Source organism: Physcomitrium patens, chromosome 1 (assembly GCF_059467195.1).
Source record: "Physcomitrium patens ecotype Gransden chromosome 1, ASM5946719v1, whole genome shotgun sequence".
Lineage (NCBI taxonomy): Eukaryota > Viridiplantae > Streptophyta > Bryopsida > Funariales > Funariaceae > Physcomitrium > Physcomitrium patens.
The window spans coordinates 18,341,580-18,356,237 of record NC_143410.1 but is presented as its reverse complement, the minus strand read 5'-3'; the positions used below and the strand labels follow the sequence as shown (position 1 = coordinate 18,356,237).

General features: G+C 31.8%; 1 protein-coding gene across 1 annotated transcript; it reads left to right on the top strand.

Annotated features, from left to right (window-relative positions):
* Positions 1–8,372: 8,372 nt before the first annotated feature.
* Positions 8,373–10,853, top strand: LOC112281726 (psbP domain-containing protein 4, chloroplastic). Its single transcript, XM_024518603.3, has 5 exons — positions 8,373–8,885; positions 9,043–9,146; positions 9,772–9,883; positions 10,050–10,277; positions 10,542–10,853. Exons 1-5 carry the CDS (start codon positions 8,516–8,518, stop codon positions 10,604–10,606), a joined length of 879 nt encoding a protein of 292 aa, XP_024374371.1. The 5' UTR covers positions 8,373–8,515; the 3' UTR covers positions 10,607–10,853.
* Positions 10,854–14,658: the final 3,805 nt, after the last annotated feature.

Genomic DNA, 14,658 nt, shown 5'->3' with positions numbered 1-14,658 from the left:
ATAAAATTCATCATTCAAACATTTTATAATGAATAATATCTACAATATATCCTTTGTATTCATCACTAAGGAATAAAAATGGTTCTATTTTTAGATTCTTCTTGTAATAAAAAGAATATATAATTGTCCATAAAAGAACATAGGTATTAATAAATGGTACCCTAAGATAGGAATACATATATTTTAAAGATTTATTAATTTTATAAAAAGCTCAAGTTTTACTAAATTTTTTTCCTTAAATTTTAAATAAAACATTTGTATCCAAAGTCTCTATTGATTTAAATCAATTCTATAGAAAATGAAAGTTCAACTTATAAATGTATATAAGGAAATATTAAAATGACCCAGACTTGTGTTAAATTGACCCAACTGTCTAAACCATCATTGCGTCCTCCTGTCCCCCATCCTCATTCCCCTCGTTCCCAGCTTCCATCCTTGTTCCCAGCCCCATTCCCCCCGTTCCCCCCCGATCCCAGCCCTCTCCCTGTTCTCAGCCGCCATCCCCGTCCTGACCCCGCCTCCCTGTTCCCCCGCTTTTGAGTTGTCGTCCCCCCAGCTCCCATGTCCGACCTTCTAAGCGTTGTACGATGGGATTTCGAGAGCGTACTTCTGGGAAATGAAAGTCTGCTCTACGATCACGGCGATGTAGTGCTTGCAACCTCCAGCACAGATCCCCGACACTCACCATTCACTCCTTCCTACACCTCCAACCCAAACCTTCAGACACCCACTGATCGATCGGATTGCAAGATACGAATGCACAATAAGCACATCTCTGAATATCATTTCTTGCAGAAATTTACTCGGAAAATTAAATATTGAACGTCTAAATGACCGATTAGCTAAACCGCTCATGTGAATTTTGTGCAGTGATCTTAGTGGCAACCAATTCTCTGGGCCAATACTTGACCTGAGAGATCTCACCTATCTAAATACCTTGTCAGTTAACCTCCAAACCTATTTTTCTACATCTTGCAGAACTTCCTTCACAGGAATTGAAACTGCACGCCGCCAATTGTTACCTGGTCCTAATTTTCTATAATATGCGTTAGCACAATATGTTTGACCGTATACAGTTTTTATTCTTGTAATTTATTATTCAAAAAACTTGTTCCCACTGTAACAGGTGATGATGACTTGATGCATCTAACTTGACAGGCATCTTAACAACAAAAATCTCAGCGACGAGTTTCCAGAATGACTTGAAGAACTTCCCAACTTGATTGAAGTGTGAGATTGACATAATCCTGTAGATTCATCCCATGTGTATAAATTCCTTCCATAAGTTCGCTTTCTGGTTCCACAATATCAAAATACTTCAGAGAGTTACTTAGATTTCTGGGCCGGAGTGGACCGAGTTCTCTTACTCTCAGTTAAAAAGTTGTATGGATTTGTTTCCTGCAATTCGTTCAACATAACATCCATCGATTCTCTAAAGAAGAAGCCTGTTATTTCATCATTTGGGTGCAGAACGGGAGCAATTTCACAAGCTTTACTCAAAAAGCCTGGCTTTCGAATAAGGTATGCCTTGCACTCTGGCATCTCTCATACGGTCTTTTTCTCTATTGCGATCTGTGTGGACACCACACTAGCATCGTTTGAATGTCTATCACTTGAAATTCACAAATAGAATAATCGGGTGTAATCAGGTCTGACATGTAATCATACTCTGGTCGATTTCAGGTTTCCACATGTTGTGATAAAGTGGGGAACTGGAGGGTTAATAAACGATCCTTCATAACGGTCACCAACTTTGCGTGGATTTCATCTTTGTGTACTCGGTAATCCTATTTCACATCCAGCACAAGATCTAGAGGTAAACTACACACATCCATACAATTCATTGTCCTGGTTCAATAGAATAACAGTTGTGGAAGTACTACTTCTTACTGTACAGTGGTTACAGCTTATTATAACGTCCGTTTTATCATGCAACTCTTTGAAAAATTAGACGTACCCTCAAGGCACTACTTACATTGCAGCAGAAGGAAATGCATGCTCCAGATGATACTACAAATGCATTGCTCTCACGTAACTAGAGCCTGTTGATTACGCGCGACCAAATCTCGTTACCAATTGCTCACAGTTTGTATCGGCTTTGCTTGACCCAGGCCTTGCGACAGAACAGGTTGTTCGTGCTGGATTACCGAGAACGGTTACTCGGCTACATTCAGCGCATTAATGACCTGAAATCCACTCAAGCTTACGCAGCCCAGATGCTCTTTTTCATGACCGAGGGGAGGACGTTGAAACCCGTTTGTATTGAGTAGTCTCTTCCAGGAAAGGAAGGAGGTAGCTGGAAGTCCTGAGTCTTCCTCCCTGTCAAGGCGGGCGGGAGAGGAATTGGGGATAAGAGCTTGCAAAAGCGCACGTTCTAAGCCACAATGCTTCATTCCACCAAGTCATCAGCCCCTGGTAACTGCTCAGCCACCTTTGGTCCCACAAAAATTGTCGCAAAGCAAACCAGCCTTCGCTGACGTTGGCATTGTAATCACGATTTCCGTTAGCTGAAGCGATGTCTTGTGATGTCAGGTTGCGGACCCACGCCATGATCGAGCCCTTCATCGCCCCCTTTAAGAATTCCAAAGACATCAACCAGTCTGCGCGCAAGTCGCTCATTTGCGCCCTCGGGATCGTAGAGCACACCTTCACTCCCTACAAGTATGATGATTCAGACTGTTGGGTTAATTTATCAAAAGCCTGGGTCATTTTAACATTCCCCTACACATTTACATATATATATATATATATATATTTATTTATTATTGATAAGTAAGAATGTAGAATTTAAGATATATTTTTTGTTTTTTGCATAGTTAACAATATTATAATATCCATTTTAAATTAGTTCATACACTTATTATGTATGTAAAAATTCTATTAGGAATGCAATTTTTATTTTTATTTTTTCAGCATAAGAAACCTTATTACTTTTGCCAACACAATGAATATATTATACAATTTTTTTTTTTTTTTACTTTTTTTTATTGCCTTTAATGTTATTAACTTGAATTAGTCTCATATTCATTATAAGGCGATTTTTTTTACATAGATTTTTTTAAGTAAGAGAATTTGAAGCTTGCATTGACAATTAAAATTTCTTATTTTAAAATAGAGAATTGAAAACATTTGATAAAAGTCATTACCTAATACAAATAATTTTGTATATTAGTTATATGATAGCTTGGTAATACTAGTCTTATCCTGGAACAATTTTTTACAAATTTAAATGTTTGTAAAGTACATCCAAATCTATCACAATATTATTATTTTTTTTTTTGCCATAAGTATTATTTTTACTAGCAATTATTACACCATATGTTATTTTAGTTTTTTTTAATAAATGCATTAATATCTTTAACAACTTTCTTCATTTTGGCTGAGTCATATGACATGTAATTTTTAAACAATTGGTCTTCTTGTACACATATAAAGTCATTAAGAATTTTATCATTTAGCTAAAGTAGATATAAAAAATTATACAAATTTCTAATTGTGTAGAAAATAAAAGTTAATATCTAAATACACTTTTGTAACTATAATTTAAGAATTGAATGCAAAAATGTGTCTATATAGGTAACATTTACAAAAAGAAATTTTGGCCATAAAAATGACTTTTCTATCCTATAAAGATCTAGTGTTTAAAGGATTTTTTAAAAAATTAATCTATTCAAACAATATTTGTCATACATGTGTCATATTTTTGTTATCAAATGTTATTCAATTATAAAAAGCCACTTTGTGTCATCTTCTAAACATCTATTAATAAGAACTAGAATACAAAATTAAAAATAGAATATACTCTTACAATTCCTACAATCTTTTAAAGAAGTAAGATTTCAGGTATAGAACAAATTGTATATAAGTGACAATGTTCCCCTTGAAAGACATTATAGCCAAAAAAATTCCAAATAATTCGACCTCCATCATATTTTTTTGTATATATTAAATTTTAGCTTTAATCTTTAATTTTTTTGATTCTTTATCAAACATGTAATTTTAGAATTTTACAACATAAATTTTATAAGCTAAATAATTAATTATGTATAGTATAAAGAATTGAATTAATATATATATATATATATATATATATATATATATTTTATTACTTCTTTTTTAAATTCAAGTAGGAAGATAGTACATTTTGTGTTGATTTGGACGACAAACTTAAAAATATTAAATACTGTAGCTTGTATTGTACAATTTTTAATTAAAATTCTCAAATATGCTTTTGGTAATGAAAATAGTGAGAATTCAAATATTGCTTAATTATATCAATTTTTTATATCAACTTCTTCTTTTAGAAGGTTCATAAATTTTTAAAAAAAATTATAGCCATATCCTCTCAAGGCATACTATTAAAATTGTTTCTCACCACCTATTATAAAATACACTTTGACGTTTATATGAAAAATAAATATCTTGTCATTTTTCATAATTTTGTTACTATTTCTCCTACAGTAATATATATAAGCATTGCCATCTCTATATGTATTATCTTTAAATTAATCCATATATATAATATTGGTCATTTTTTATGTATAGGATATTTAGCTTGAGATACGTATAAGGCTAATGAACTGTGTAGTTTGTTATTATAATATAAAATTATCATTAAGTCTCTATTTTTGTTTTCTAAAAACTTCATAACAATAACAACATACTCATAATGATAAAGTCAATAATTATTGATACTTCCAAAATAAGCCTTATAAAATCATCTTGTAGTACCTATACCTCCCAAATGCAAAAACCACACATTTTTACTTTCTAAAATCAATTGTACAAACAATTGCACTTTCACAAGTCAAAAGCAACATACTTCATAGTAGGCACAAAATTTCATGCAATAATTGTTGCTCTTATATTTATCAAAATCTTATTATTAAAATATGTTTTTAAAATCAATTGTTATTCTACATAAAGACTATAATATATAAAAGTCAACTATAAATGCATAATAAATCAAACTCAACTATACATGTAACTTTGATATTTATAAGGTTTGAAAGATGCACTACAAATAAGGACATATGGCAAGAATATACACATGCATGGCATTGGTTATAATACTTAATTTAAGAGAAGAAAATAATAAAATCAATAAACTCTTATGTTGGTATCTTATGATTATTGTGCTAATTCCAAGAGGCTCAACAACCAAAGAGATTTTTTTCTTTTAGATTACAATCTTTCACAATATAAATTGTGCACAATATTCCAATGTCCAATAGCAGTTTGGCAAGATTGATGGACTTAGTTTTAATAAAGGTGTCATAATCATCTTCCAATTTTTGTTGAGATTCTTTGTCATTAGCTTTAAAAACTTTGTTTGTTGCATTTTAGTCTATTCTAAAAAAATACACTTGTAGGCTTTACATAGAGGATGATTTGTTGTTGCAAGGGCAAAGATAGTTGACCACTTCACCATATAAGTACTCCATATATTGGCAATTGTGACGTGAAAAAGATGAAGGAGACACAAAAATCCATTCTGCAGCTATAATATGTATCATATATACTCTACATTGATTTCATGCTCTTTTATTGCTTAGATCACAAAAAACATTTGAAATTTCATAATCCCACATGATTTATAAAATATTGGTTATTCTATATAATTTTTTTATCTACTAAGGTTATAAATTAAGCAAGATATATTGTAGATGGATAACAAATTACTGATTATCTATCTATATATATATATATATATATATATGTTTGATCACATTTAAAAATCAGTTTCTTGAAAATAAATTTGAATAAATACATAAGATTTATTTCTAATAGTCAGCATATTTTTTATATAATAACATACAATTTTTTAGACACAAAATTATAAACACTTTCTTGCATATTTACTACAGCCTGTCTTTATTTTACTTCCAAAGTTAAAAATATAAAATTACAATTATAGTAATTGGATGTAGTTAATATATGGTTTAATATCGCAAATAGAACTATTGAATAATCTATAAAAGCTTTGGAAAGGATATTCTAAAAAAGAATAATTTTACTTCGTTTTTTAACATCTATTTGAATTTTTAGATAATCATTTATTTGACTATATTTTTTGAATTTTTAGATCATTGTCTCTTTAATTAAATTTTTTACACTATTTAATTATTTTGAAAAAAATAAACCTCTATCTTTTTTAATTAAAAATCAATAAGAGCTTGTAAAAAAATAATATCATTAATGATGCGATATCCTTTTTAGAAATTGTAATAGAGATATTTACAAGCAGTTAACATTTTTTTATTTTTATTGATATAAAATTAACAATCTTTTATTTTTTGTTTTTTTTAACCCTAGCATGTTACAATATGCTTTTTAATCACAGACTTGCTCTACTGTTAAGCAAACATGGTTCGTATATACTAATTAATGTGAGTTTTAATCATATATGTGTTTTAGTTTTTATTGATCTTTGACTTGATTAAAATGATATACTAGAATAAATCTCAGCTATTTATTTATCAATTTTTTAGTTATTTTTCTTGGGTGCTTTTAGCCTTTAGTAACACACATTTTAAGCTTTGTTTTGTAAGATAAATATATAATTTATTGTATAAAATGCTTTTTAACAAGACGATTGTTGATGCCGTCATTCAACATATTTATTATATGAATTAAATATATAAATATTTACTAATTATATAATAAACGTTATGTATAAATAAAAATATTAAAAAAAACATGATTGAAGGCAATTTTTTCAAAATGGAAACTACTTTGGTAGAAAAAGAAAAGGAATAAAGTTATAATGACAATCAAAATTTAACACCATAAATTATAAATTTGTATACACTTATAAAAATATTAACTGAGTTTTAATATATAGTATATTGTAAAGAAAAACACATATTAAGTCATGTATTTTGAAGCAAATTTTTGTATACACTTTTATTTTAATAAAATTCATGGATTTTGAGACTTAAGTACATTTTTACATAGTAATTTTTAATAGTTGAAGATGATTCAAGTCTTTTACAATGTAATAAACTTAAGATTGATTTGAAGCAATGTATTTATTATTATCACTATCAATGTTTTTACATTATGAGGATAAAATAGAATATTAATTGATTTCATAATTAAATAAAATTATTGGCAATGCCTTTGCCAAATACAACCTTTTTTATTTCTAAAACTAAACCAAATTTAAGACTATGGAGCTTATATAATTCTTAAGCTTACTTTATTAATTTTCTAAATTTATATTTTATTTATCTTAAATATCTTCTACACTTTTATTCTTGGATTCTCTTATCATAGAGTAGGAGATAGCTTGTCTCATAATTTTCTTTATAAATGTGTTTATAAAGCATTTTTTTTGTAATTGGTGGTACTTTGTGTAATATGTTATAGTATACAATGACTATTTATACAATAGCTCTTAATGTAATAGTTTTATTTTATCTTAGATTAAAAACATTCAAAATTACAAAATTTAGGATTTTTTTCTTTATAGTGTCTTTGGTTAGTATTGAACTCACCTAAGATTAACTTAGTACTTATAATTAGAATTATTACATAATTTTTAGAGTCAGCAATGAAACATTTGTATGTAATTTAAACATAATGTGTAAAGAATGAACCATATAAAATAATTACGATACTTTGTATAGTAATCAATGCATACTGTTATTTTAGATGTGAAGATCATATATATATATATATATATATTGTAAAGTTCAGTATGCAAATGTTATAAAAGATGTTACGGTTATCATTGATAAGATCTAGTTGATCTATTGTTTTAGAAATAATTATCTTATTCTTAAGTTTTTATTTATTTTTCAAAAATGATTCCTTGCAAATTTTCAATGCACTCATTTTAATCTTAAAAATCCTAAAAATAAAACACGTAATGATACCCCCACTTACTTTTTATAGTCCCAGTAATGTAATCGGTGCCAGTTTTTCTTTCTTTATTGTTTACCCTTGCACTTCATAATCCACGTCATGATTAGAGAGACACAAAATAATGTCACGAACAAATAAATTCACAGTTTGTGAAGTATCAGTTTTCACATGACCCAACGAACACAAAAAAACATCCGAGAAGAATCTAGAAGATTCTATCGAAACTCAAAGAGAATATTCGGAACGTAGACGGACGAGAGGGGAGCGAGCATGGACGAAGAAGCCCGATCCAGGGCGGCGAGGGAGGGCGACGGAAGAACTTGTCGTTCGCTGAGCCTCGCAATTGTTTCGTGGCTGCGATGAGGGGGCGGGGGAGGAGGAGACGTGGGAGCCTTCGCTTCGAAGTAGTACAGCCTTCCGTTTTGCTCTGCTCGCCATCCATCCGAACTTGGCATTGGAGCATGCAGCAGTGTGCACTTGCCACCAACATCCATTCCCCCCGGACAATTTGAACTCAACTCTACTGGAAGGAGTTGAGAGCTTACTGGAGATTTTGCGTCTCTGGAATTGCGTCGCTGTGTTGATCGAATTTGAGTGAGTGTTGGAAGGAGATTATATTTTGTGATTTGAATTGAGCGGGATTAGGATGGCTGTGTTGAGCGGGGGCCTTCTGACTCCTGTGCTTGCGTATAACGCCTCGGAGAGCGCATTTGTGGCGGGCCGCAAGCTGGACTGCGTTTCGAGTCATTGCTCCACGAGTAGGTCTGCTGCGCTGCCGGTTTGCGCGAAATCCTGGCAGGTATCGGGGCAGGGGGAGAGTCAGGATGTAACGAAACAACAGCGAGGTGGAGATGAGAGGTCTGGGGTTGTGGTTAGCCGCAGAGGAGCGTTGGCCGGTCTGAGTGTGACCGCAGCTGCTTTAGCAGCTGTGGCCCTCTCTCCGGAGAATGCTTCTGCCGTTCAGCAGACGCTTTTGGCCGGTCGTATACCTGGACTTTCTGAGCCGGATTCGAATGGTACAGTCAATTCTTGCATTTGTATTCTTCTTTATTGTATCTATAGTTCTATCTGATCCTTCAGTGGCGTTGAGTTTTGTTTCAGTGTGTTGCAGTTATAAAATTAAGGGGGAGTGGGATGCTAAGGCTGGAGTGCAATGACTTGTCGCTTTTTCAGGACTAAGAACATACAGAAGGCCAGATGGTAAATCTGGAGGGCACGGGGTAGGGTGGAGTCCGATGACTCCTTACTCTTTCAAAGTTCCTCAAGATTGGGAGGAGGTAGGTTTAATAAAAGTTTACAAACGATCGCTTTATCGCATGGTTCCTGTAATATTGCACCATGATCTCTAGAATTTCAATTTGAACAAGGCAGCAAAGTTTGTCGACAATTTATCTTTAATTAGAATTCTAGATTAGTTCCAAAATGTACTCCTTTGTCGTTCTAATACTGAATGAACGCCCCTGTAATTTCATGTCATTTTTGTTATGTCTCTAGTGTTATCCGTAATGCAAAGTTCGACCGTTAGAATCCTAGTTGGCCTGGTTTGGCGACTGTATACTTTTATGCATTTCAGTACATAACTGTGCTATGCGCTTACCCTTCGTTGTTAGATGCGTGTTGGGTATCGTGGAATAAAGAGAAATCTTATTGAGCTACGAGGATCTAGGCTGAATTGAGGGTTTGAAAATTTATATGTTTCTCTAGGGTATACAATATAAAGAAGTTTAATTAAAATGGATGGTTGAAATTTCTTAATAATGAAGCAGTTGTGAACGATATGATAAATCAGTGGTGGAATTGGCCATTTCTTTGGGAAATCTTTTATGACAGCCTCAGATCATGATCAATCAGCGGGAATTGGGAAGTCATTGGGGTTTTAACAGTTGATTGATTTGCTACCAGATACCAGTGTCTATTGCTGATCTAGGAGGAACGGAAATCGATCTGCGATTTCAGAATGCTCAAGAAGGCAACATCAGTGTGGTTGTGGCGCCTGTCTTACGTTTCTCTAGTAGTAAGTTTTTGTTGCAAAGTTTCTGGGCCATTGCATATTATATAGATCATACGCACTAAAAAGCATGCGACTTTCGGAAGAACTCGATTATACGAACGTAGATGTCTGATTATACACAATCGTTTGGTCAATCGCGCTTTCTCTGAACACAGTTTCGTTTTTACAGCAATTGGAGATAATGCCACAATTGAGGCCGTAGGGTCACCAGAGAAGGTTATATCGGCATTTGGACCGGAGATAATTGGGCAAAATGTTGAAGGAAAAGTCAAGGATATGGATGTCGAACAGTATGACGGCCGAACATATTACCAATTCGAGCTTGATGCGCCTCATACGCTTATCGCAGCCACAGCCGCTGGAAACCGATTGTACCTCTTCAGCGTCAGTGCTAATGGTACGTGTGAACTGAGTTTTTGCTTCTCATTTCAGAAGTTCTCTTCTCGATTCTGAGGACTACGACTAGTGGACTTTTTTTTTTCTTCTATTGTTGTATGATAGAGATGTTGCTTTCAACCTTTTGAGATACTATCTCTCAGATTCTCGAAAAATGCTTGTCTTTTGTTCTACCTGTCAGAATTATCAACCTACGGGGACGTTAAGTGGGATCTATCTGGTTCTTTGGGATTTTCACAACCACTTAAATGATGGATTGTTGCAGGGCGTCAGTGGAAGAAACATGCACCAGGGTTGAAAGAGATCATGAAATCCTTCAGAGTTGGGTAAGGTGTAAGGTCTAGCTCACACCTATTTGTCGTGGCACTCTCCGTCTGTATATTAATGCGTAGAGATTGTAAACTTTCTATTCAGTACTGTGCGAGTGTGGAAAAATCCAGCATGCTTTCTACTATAATGGCGGGAATTAGTTTTGACCAATATAAGCGATTTTGATTTGTAAAACATCTTGTACGTGTGAAACATTCCGTTTCTGATTACGTATGCAATCCGAAGACACTCTCATTTGTTTTGATAATCGGAAGTTATTTTCTACGTGGTGTAATATTACTCTTTAGAAAATATCTGATAAGAACTGAAATATAGCTTGGTTAAGTGCCTCGCTGTCTGGATGAACACACAGGAAGCGTTGAGTCAGACTTGTGCTTAAAGTAACTTGAACCCGATATCTTTCAGATAATGACAGCAAATAAACAACCATGCTTGAGTGCCTCAAAGTAGGAACATCTTAGTCCCAGGAATAGATAAGGTTGTTGCATATTGCTTTGTTGTGTCAACAAACATTTAAATAAGCACATGAGAATGCGTGACCTTCAGAAGTATATGCGCAAAATTCTTGACACCCCTAGCAATCACGCTTACCCTTGTAAACACACATCCTGCGAGTTTCTCAGAATCAATGCATGCAATGCAATGCGTGCAATGCAATGCAATGCAATGCATGCATGCAATGCGCGCAGTAAGGGAATTACCCGCACAAATTTTCAAATACTTGGAAACAGGCGATTGGCACCCATTGACCTTGCCTTGCTTCTCGATGACAGACATTGAACGCAAGCGTGATATGGCAGAAACAGAAGGTGCGTGTGCTGTGCCTGGTTGAGATTTACAGAACCATCGCCCTGAAATCCTGTACTAAAATGGAGCTGCTGTTTGTCTCTGCGATGTGTACTCGATCTAATAGGTCGAAAGATATATTTCGGGGTAGATATAATTCTTATCCATGTTGTGCCTCATTAGCTTATCTCTAGGAACGTGGAGTCGTTTCGTCGAGCAGCTGATTGATCTCTGGAAGACCATGTGCAAAATGCTATGAGTTAGAGGTTTTTGTTGTTTTAATAACTCAAGTGAATGACTTTTTAAGTCAACTTCCTCTGGGGCTTTTGCTAACGATCAGGGGCAGAATTTGCCAAGTGACGCTACTGCGTGGTCACACGGAATCAACCCCCAGAAGGGCTACGGGTAATATGAATATTTGAAACATGTGGTCGCACGAATTATGAGTTTGGGCAAGACCAATTTTTTTTTTAAAATTTGTCTTCTCAAGTTGTATTCCAAGAGAAGGCAGACTAGAGTAGCATAAAGGAAGGTAATCTAGGGATGAAATCTAAATTTGAAGGATAATGTAAGGATTACCTTCCCTTATAATGTCCACAACAAAAAAAAAAACCTGATGTTAAATAATTATACAAATTAGTTTAATTGATTAATGTATGCTTCAATTTAGGACTATTATTGTCACTTAAAATTAATCTCAAGTTCCAAAGATTTGAAGATCCAACCTCGCCATGTAATCCTATGTGATACAATTTACTTTATTATTTATTTATTCTCAATACAAAATTATTTTGTTAAACAAAGGTTTTTCTTTTATGCTCTGAAGTAAAAGCATGGAAACAAGACCTTGTCCAAATTTGATCTTGTACTTGATAAATTTTTAGTAAATATTCATAAGAGTCTTAAATAAGGGATTATTGAGATAAATTTATTGCATGCATATATAGTACGTTAAGTGGTAATTTTACAATTATATATGGCATTCCACTTATGAAGCATATTAATTACTAAGCATATTATAAAAATATTAATTTTACTTTATTCATGGCATTATATCATTAAAGCCAAAAATACTTTAAAATATATATAATTTTAAAACTTTGGATATGTAATTGTTATTAAAGTGCTTAACAATCATTTAACTTTCAACTAATCAATTCTTAATCCAAAACTTTTCAAAAAACCTCAAAATTTAATTGTTTAATAAATATCAATTAATAATTTTTTTTTCCAATAATATTAAATTTGGATAGGATTGTGTTCCTCTACTTATTTTTTAATATTTGCTATCTTCTGATTTAGAAAAAAAAAAAAATAGTGGAAAAAAAAAAGACAAGAAGAACAACATCCTTACCTATTTAAATAGTTTCATATTTTGAAACAAAAATGTGTGCCATAAAGGCTAGTCTATATGGTGAAAATAAATATTTAAATCTATAAAATTCAAAATCTATTCCAAGCAAAAAAATCTATCCTAAATTAATCAATCAAACTAGTTAAAATTATTATAAAATACTACATCTTTTCTTGGTTTTCTTTCACCTTTAGACCACCTTCTTTTAGGCTAACAACTTAAATTGTCACATGAAAGTTTTTGGACTCACAAAAAAATTCATTTGAATAAATACAATTTTAAATATATATTTTTTTAAAAGATAAACTTATATTTTTTGTAGCCATTTGTATGAACTATCTTTTGAAGTTCAAAGAACATAACAATTGATATTTAGAAAGGTCTTTTAATTTTCTATTCTATAGCTTCATTGTTTAAGTTGATGTTTTTACAAAATACTAATGTATAAAATATATTTGAATAAAATAAAGATAAATATAACTTATTAATGGTAGCTTTTGTATACACACTTCAAAACTAAGTTTATAAAAAAATAATATCCAATGAATTTTCATCCATAGCAAGCTCAATTTGAGCAAAAGACCTAAATTTTCACTTATTGCTTATATAATATCCAAGCATGGATTATATAATAATATATTAGAATAACTTGAAGGAAATTCAAGAAATGTTAAAATCTTTTTTTATTAAGAAATATCCATCTTAGTCTTTGATACTATAAAGAATCAAAGTTTTATTGATGGTTTTGTAACCAACTTGCTACCAATGATAGCACATTAATTGTGTCAATTTAAAATGAAAATAATAACATGTTATTTTTATAATTTTAAAAAAATAAACATAAAAAATAGATTGAGAGATAAATTTTAAATTATTTATCATTCTTTATTATAATTATTAAAAAAATATTCTTAATAAACTTATTAAGATCAGCAAAAATATTGCAAAAGTTTACAATATACTACTGTTGAGCCTAAAAGTCATTGGTGCATTTTTAAGAAAAAAATTAAGGTTGGAATGTTAGAAATAAGCTTTATAAAGTCTAAAAAGAAGAAAAAAGTTAGATATAAATAAATAAAACATTTGGCTATGATGTCAAAGTAGATCTTCTTCATAATGCATATTACTTTTAGGATTTATAGTTATAAGGGCATTCTAAGAGATTTTGACTTTTTTTTTTGGTTTGAAGCAATTTATCTCTTTAAATATTGGCATATATAATTCTTTTGGTAATTCTAAAATATTTTGCAATCTTCAATTATAAGATACAATGAAACAGGATTGATCTATCTCAAGAGTCTAAGACCCTTCTATCCACAAAAACATAAACCTCATCACAAAGTAGGACAAAATGGACCAAAATGAAACTGAACAGAACTAAATAGAATAGGATACAAAAGACAAAATTGAGCAAATAGAAATAGGGCAGAATAAAACAAAACTAAACAAGAAGATGCAAAACCAAACTTTACTGAGAGAAAAGGTCCAAAACCATATCTGACTAGATGCTTCAAAAGACCCTAGCCATTCCTATTTATATTTTGTCCAGCCATCCTAAAACTTTTTAGAATATTTCAAATAGTGGACTCCATTTAAATAACCAACCTAAATTTTTTCTAGAATATTTTGTAGTGGATCTTACTTAAATAACTATCTTAAGTTCTTTAAAAATATTCTATGGTGGATCCTACATAATCCACTAAGCTAGCCCTAATTCTAGATATTTCTATAAACTTCTCAAACATGGTTCCAACTATCTATTTCTATGTGTCAATAATACAAATATCTTATCTATACTCCATTACAATTAATCTCCTTCTATTAATATGAAATGTCTTCATTTTGCTTTCGATGGTATTTCCAAATTATCTCTTAGTAATAGATGAGGTTCTGTGCAAGTTGTCACGTTATA

Bases quoted from the DNA above. Each gene is read 5' to 3' on its own strand.
- LOC112281726 (XM_024518603.3), top strand. From the start codon at position 8,516: ATGGCTGTGTTGAGCGGGGGCCTTCTGACTCCTGTGCTTGCGTATAAC. The intron at 8,886-9,042 runs GTACAGTCAATT...TCGCTTTTTCAG, and splicing joins TTCTGAGCCGGATTCGAATG to GACTAAGAACATACAGAAGG. The intron at 9,884-10,049 runs GTAAGTTTTTGT...TCGTTTTTACAG, and splicing joins TGTCTTACGTTTCTCTAGTA to CAATTGGAGATAATGCCACA.